Here is a 6,711-nt window from a genome sequence, read left to right on the forward strand (position 1 = left end):
TTCACTACTATTTATTCGATCGCAGTGCAACAATCTTTCGATATTAGTCGTTATTCTCCTTTGATATTAGCTCCTATGCTTGTTTTTGGATTTCATACACTGAATTGATCACGTCAAGTCCTCGAAAATGGTAATTAATTACATCAAGTTACAACTATAAATTAAAAAAGGCATGAAAAGAGGTAGAGTACTTCATATGAAAAGTTGTTGATGAGAGAGTATCAGAAAGAATCTAAAAGAATCTTGGCTCCACATTGAAGAAAAAACAAGTACTCCAATATTGATTTTTCCAAGTTTGACTAAAAGTATCTTGATTGTGAGTTTTGACTTCCAAATCATGCAATCATAGAAGATTCCTTTCTCATTGATGCAACCAAAAGATCCCCAAAAAAATTTGTTGACTTTCTCCTCCAATCATTCAACGTGGAAGAACTCTTATGTAATCCCGTAAATTTAGATGAACTGAAACATCCAATTCCGTTTATTTTTATAATAATCGTATAATACCTCAAAATATACATAGAATATAAATATGTTCCACTTTAATTGGACTAAAAAGCCCGATATTTGGAATTATTTAATATTTTTCCAACCATCCATCTAAATATATACAATCACTAATCAAGAAAACAAAGTGTAGTATAACTAGTCAACGTATCAATGGAAACAAAGTGTCCTCCATTTGGGTTTGCAGGGAAATATTACCTTAACTCAGAAGGTAGTTGTGTGAGGCAAACTAGCTTCTTTGGTGGAAAGCCAGTGCTAAATCAAGGTGTTGGCTACTCTATTATTTTGGGCTTTGGTGCTTTCTTTGCCGTCTTTACATCTTTTCTGGTAAGTCACCCGAACTCATTTTTAACCGGTTGTCTCAACCTCGTTTGCTATGGTACGATAAAAAGGACCTTACTGGACTAGGCACCTCTCGGGTTAGTTTCACCTAGCTAGAATTTATCCCCTTGGCTAATATCTTCATTAATAGTCTCATACGTGTGCTATGTCTCAATAATGTCCCAATATACGTCTCATCTTGTGTTCCGCTATTTATAAGTGTACCATATCATTCAAAGCCACCAATGATATTAAATAACTTATGCTAACTTGGTGATGTGCCTAAATAATATAGAGTTGCGACACAAAATAGGTATATAATACGACTATTCGAGTACTTTGTGTAGGATACATAACACAGAACATATAATCTTAGCTCATGTTCACCACCCTCGATTCCACACCTGGTTCGTGTTCATATGTAGGTGTGGGCCGTGTGGCTGGAGAAACGATACGTTGGTTCTCGTCAGACATCAGAATGGTTCAACACTGCTGGTAGATCAGTAAAAACTGGGTTCATTGCTAGTGTGATTGTCTCACAGGTATAATTTTTATTTTCATATTTTAATCTTTCAGAAATAAGTAGCTTATTTTGTTCATAATAATATAACAGCATTTAAATCATGTAATTTCATCATATTTGCAGTGGACTTGGGCTGCCACAATCTTGCAAAGTTTAAATGTTGCTTGGCAGTATGGTATCAGTGGTCCTTTCTGGTATGCCAGTGGTGCTACTATCCAGGCATGCTTATCTTTCTTTTTCTTGGCTCGAGTTTAGAAATTACTAATCCCTCTGTCCGATATTAGTAGTCACACCTCCAATGTCTAGGAATAACTGTGACAGTCGTTGTCCTTATAGATGATTACAGGTCATGTATTATGGGGTATAGTTTGGGTTTGAATTCTTCCAGACTATTTAAGATGGATCAATTTAATGATTTTTGTGACGGAATTGTTTGCAGGTGATTTTGTTTGGGATAATTGCAATAGAAATCAAGAGAAAAGCTCCTCATGCTCATACAGTCTGTGAAATTGTCAAGGCTAGGTTCGTAATATGTTACATGTACTCATTCAATACCATAAATTTTGAAGCTGTGTTATTTCGTTTAATCTTATATATGTGTCATGCATATAATTTTTGCGTACTGTTCTGTCTATGATTTCTTCACAGATGGGGAACAGCAGCTCACGTCGTATTTTTAATCTTCTGTTTCCTCACAAACATTATAGTCACAGCAATGCTACTCCTAGGAGGCTCTGCTGTTGTTAATGCACTTACAGGAGTAAATCTATATGCTGCTAGTTTCTTGATACCCCTTGGAGTTGTTATCTACACACTTGCCGGAGGACTTAAAGCCACGTTTCTTGCAAGCTATATACATTCAGTGATCGGTACACCACTTTAAAGAAATTTTATTGCGTTTTATAGTAGATTATTTAATCATGTACATACACAGATAAATGGTGCCATAAAATTTACTAATATTATCAGTGACATTGGTTTACCAACATATTAATTTTTTTTAATTGGTTGTAAATTGCAGTGCATGTGGTGCTGGTAATTTTCGTGTTTCTAGTTTACACAGCAAGCAAGGAACTTGGTAGTCCTGCTGTAATATATCAGCGACTGAAAGAAGTTTCGAGCAGATCAAGACTATGTATGGAGCCTATTTCACATGATGGTCAATCTTGTGGTCCAGTGGATGGAAATTATAAAGGTTCTTACCTCACTATGTTAAGCTCAGGTGGACTTGTCTTTGGGATTATTAACATTGTGGGAAATTTTGGGACCGTCTTTGTTGACAATGTAAGTACTAGCATATAGGGTTTGTTCACTTCACTTGACAAACCACTATTGAAATTATTGGTCCTAGTTTGATCCTTATCATATGGTAATTATAAAACTACAAATGATCATTTATGTGATCGAGTTGATTCAGTTTACTGCTCGAATATTATAATGTTACAGGGATATTGGGTTAGTGCAATAGCAGCAAGGCCTTCATCAACACATAAGGGTTATTTGTTGGGTGGTTTGGTGTGGTTTGCAGTGCCATTCTCTTTAGCAACGTCGTTAGGGATTGGGGCTCTTGCTCTGGATTTGCCTATTAATGCGAGTGAAGCTATCCATGGCCTTGTTCCTCCTGCTACCGCTGTTGCTTTGATGGGCACATCAGGGTCTGTTTTGATCCTCACTATGCTCTTCATGTAAGTAGCTAACAGGAAGCCGAGTTTTGTATATTATGATAACTTCAGTTTAGTCTACAATTCTAAATTAATACAGATTCAATTCACTTCTAACAATTTTATGCCAATTTTCATATCCTTGACTACTTGTAGAACTTTTCAGTTTCTGCTTTATCATAATCTAATCCTAAGTTATACCATGTATTTGTTGGTTAGGGCTGTAACATCAGCAGGATCAGCCGAGTTGATAGCAGTCTCATCACTATGCACATATGACATCTACAGAACTTACATAAACCCAAGCGCGACAGGAAAGCAAATCCTCAAAGTTTCAAGAATAATAATCCTAGCATTTGGGTGTTTCATGGGAGTACTAGCAGTGATACTTAACAAAGCAGGGGTTTCACTAGGTTGGATGTACTTGGCCATGGGAGTTTTCGTTGGATCAGCAGTTATGCCCATCGCGTTTTCTCTCCTTTGGAGGAAGGCAAACTCCATAGGAGCCATCCTAGGAGTAACCATTGGTTGTATTTTGGGTGTCATTACTTGGGTGACAGTAACAAAGATCGAGTATGGGATGGTGAATCTTGATACAACAGGAAGAAACGCGCCTATGCTTGCAGGGAACCTTGTGTCTATTCTTAGTGGTGGAGCTCTTCATGCTGTTTGTAGCTTCTTGTGGCCTCAGAATTATGATTGGGATACCACTAAGAAGATTAGCATGGTTGAGAAAGATAAGACCGAGATTTCTTCTGATGAGTTTGAGGAAGAGAAACTCAAGAAGGCTAAGGCGTGGATTGTGAAATGGGGTCTTGTTTTTACTCTTGTGATTTTCATTCTCTGGCCTGCTCTTAGCCTCCCTGCAGGTAAATAAAGGGAAATTCCTTGTTTCTCATGATGAGAAACGAAATTTGTTTCTCATGGGGGCATTTTCGTGAATAAATCAACAACTTTTTCATTATTGTGGTCTCCACAGCTGAATAAAGTTGTTGGTTTATTTACGAAAATGCCGGGTGAGAAACAAAATTTGTTTCTCACCATGAGAAATTGGGGCATCCTCGTAAATAAACTAGTCTTGCTCTTAAATTTTCGATAATCTACACTGTTTAATTCAAATTTTTATATTGAAATTAAATTTTAAAGACAAAATCACGAGCTTAATAACAAATGCTGGTTAGTGCCTAGTGAAAAATGTGGACTAAATAAGTTATTATGCTAATATTGCTAACATGATGTTACACTTACACGGTTACACTCAATCATTGACGTAACAGAAAATTAGACGCGACTATAAAGGGTGTTACCGTGTTACCTTACTACATGGTGTAACGTTTACACCAAAAATCTTTCGTAAGTTTACTAAGTTTTTTTGCAACTTAATGCAGGGGTGTTTAGTTTGAAATACTTCACAGTTTGGGTAGTCGTCGCAATAGCATGGGGAACTATAGGGTCTGCAATTATAATAGCAATGCCGGTGTTTGAGAGCTGGAAAACAATTCAAAGTGTATTGACGGGCATGTTCACGAACGACAGGCTAATCGAAAGGATAGAGGAGTTGAATTCGAAGATGAACACGATCATACTAGCAATCCCTGAAGCAGAGCGCCTTTACTTGCTTGAGAAAGAGAAGGCAAAGAAGAAAGATTTGTTAGATGATCAAGTGCAAGAAGTTCATCATTTAGCTTGACAAACATTCTATACCTATTGGATATTAGTCTAATGAATCAATGCACGTCTATTAGATCAGATCATACTCTGTATATTGTAATGTATTAATAAAATAATATACATACAAAATCATTGGGATAAAATGTTACCAATGAATTGAAATATAACTTGTATATACTGGAAAATTGTTTCTGCATACTTAGGTAACCCCTCATGCGGAAGGTCAATGTAATTTTTCTTACATTTATCATGCATGATGTAATGATGTTCATTCTGAATTAATTGCAACGGTTTGACTTGTGCACCATGCATATCAACTTTAACTATATTTACTATCGGTACATAAAAACGAATTAATTTTTATATACTTTCTTTGTATCAACTATTTATACTTATTACTAATATTTAATGTAATTGCAATTATCAATAGTTAAAGTTGTGTATTGGCACATATATCAGTCAAACTGTTACATTTAATCTGAAACAGAAAGAGTATATATTTTGATGAAATAATTATTACTCCATCATAAATAAGATTCTAAGTAATACAACGGAGTACTAAAGTTTCTTCACCAGTTTCTATTAATCTTCTTATTTATTGAATATTGTTATAACATAAGTTATGTAATTGAGGGAGCTGAGTAAGAAAGAGAGTGAAAGTTTTCGAAAAATTATAGCAATATATTAGTGAGATCAATATATATATATATATATATATATATATATATATATATATATATATATATATATATATATATATATATATATATATATATATATATAACATTAAAACGAAAAGTAAAAAGGAATATCAACGGGAGAACGTAGGATATTCTAGTTGGGTTTAATTTATTAAATTGATTAGGAAGAAGTGTACAAAAAAAGGTGAAAGATTATTAATGCTGAACGTATGATCAAACATTCAAATGGAAGAATTGAGAATATAATAATGAGGTCACGGCTTACGTACGTCACTAACTCACTACTAACGTGAGTTTGATTATCAAGTTGGAGTATTTAAATATTTTGCTCCTATTTTTTAATTTCATAAGAAAAAAAAAAAAAAGGCTTTCAATAAATTAAGTTGATTTATTATAGTTAGAAATAAAGAAAAGACCGATTTAGCTTTATAAACACATGGATAAATTTACATTAATATATATACTCTCCAATGTCTCCATTTTGCCATGTTAATTGTTTTGCAATTTGCAACTTCATTTTTTGGTTAGAGAGTTGATACAAAAAAGTTATTCTTATGTGAATTATGTTGAATTGTTAAAAGCAATTAAACATTTAGTTTTAATTTTGACCTTTTAGTTGACATGATATGTACACTATTTTGATTATGTCAATTTTTTCAAAACTTGGAATTATTATTGTTGTATCATGCCATACATCTGAATTACGGAGTAATTGATTTTCAAAATTAACGCATGCATCGCATTTCTTGTAAACTAACAAATTAAACCGAATTTGTAGATATAAATATACAATTCATATTGTATATTAAAATCTTACAACAATATGAAGTATGTTTTATTCTTAAAAGTTCGACTCACTTTACATTTGCGAAGTCTTCAAGGTACATAAGAGCAACTCCAATAGCAAGATAATTTGACAGTTAGCTTACCATGCCACATGAGCTTTTAAGCTAAGTATCATTTTAGCTACTTTTTGCTCTAATGGCTAGTTATTAGCTTAGTAGCAATTGTTGGATTGGAAATACATGAAAGTAGCTTAATTAGTGCAATGAGCATTTTATTTTGGCAAATTCAATTCCCGAGCAAATTTGATTAGCCAAGCTAATTGAGTTTGCTTAAAAGCTATTGTGGTATGACAAGCTAATTTGACAATTAGTTTGCCATTGGAGTTGTTCTTATACACTAGTAATATACAAAATACTTACAAAGTATCAAATTTCCTTTTCAAACAGAATATTGCAGTTAACTTGTAACCTTGAGATTGGGAGTTCAATCCCTATTAGAGACCCTTTTGGGATTAGGATTCCCTTACCCTTTCCCCCCACTT

The 6,711-nt window shown here is 34.0% G+C and overlaps 1 protein-coding gene across 1 annotated transcript; it reads left to right on the forward strand.

The window, feature by feature from the left end:
- The first annotated feature begins 660 nt into the window (after positions 1–660).
- Positions 661–4,913, forward strand: LOC145569460 (urea-proton symporter DUR3-like). The gene is made up of 9 exons (XM_081628804.1): positions 661–834; positions 1,254–1,370; positions 1,475–1,570; positions 1,791–1,873; positions 2,000–2,220; positions 2,373–2,635; positions 2,798–3,036; positions 3,232–3,881; positions 4,401–4,913. The coding sequence occupies exons 1-9, from the start codon at positions 661–663 to the stop codon at positions 4,700–4,702; spliced, it is 2,145 nt and encodes a 714-aa protein (XP_081484930.1). The 3' UTR covers positions 4,703–4,913.
- Positions 4,914–6,711: the final 1,798 nt, after the last annotated feature.

Source organism: Chenopodium album, chromosome 11 (genome assembly GCF_948465745.1).
Source record: "Chenopodium album chromosome 11, dcCheAlbu1.1, whole genome shotgun sequence".
NCBI lineage: Eukaryota > Viridiplantae > Streptophyta > Magnoliopsida > Caryophyllales > Amaranthaceae > Chenopodium > Chenopodium album.

Bases quoted from the DNA above. Each gene is read 5' to 3' on its own strand.
- LOC145569460 (XM_081628804.1), top strand. From the start codon at position 661: ATGGAAACAAAGTGTCCTCCATTTGGGTTTGCAGGGAAATATTACCTT. The intron at 1,371-1,474 runs GTATAATTTTTA...TCATATTTGCAG, and splicing joins CTAGTGTGATTGTCTCACAG to TGGACTTGGGCTGCCACAAT. The intron at 2,221-2,372 runs GTACACCACTTT...TGTAAATTGCAG, and splicing joins CTATATACATTCAGTGATCG to TGCATGTGGTGCTGGTAATT.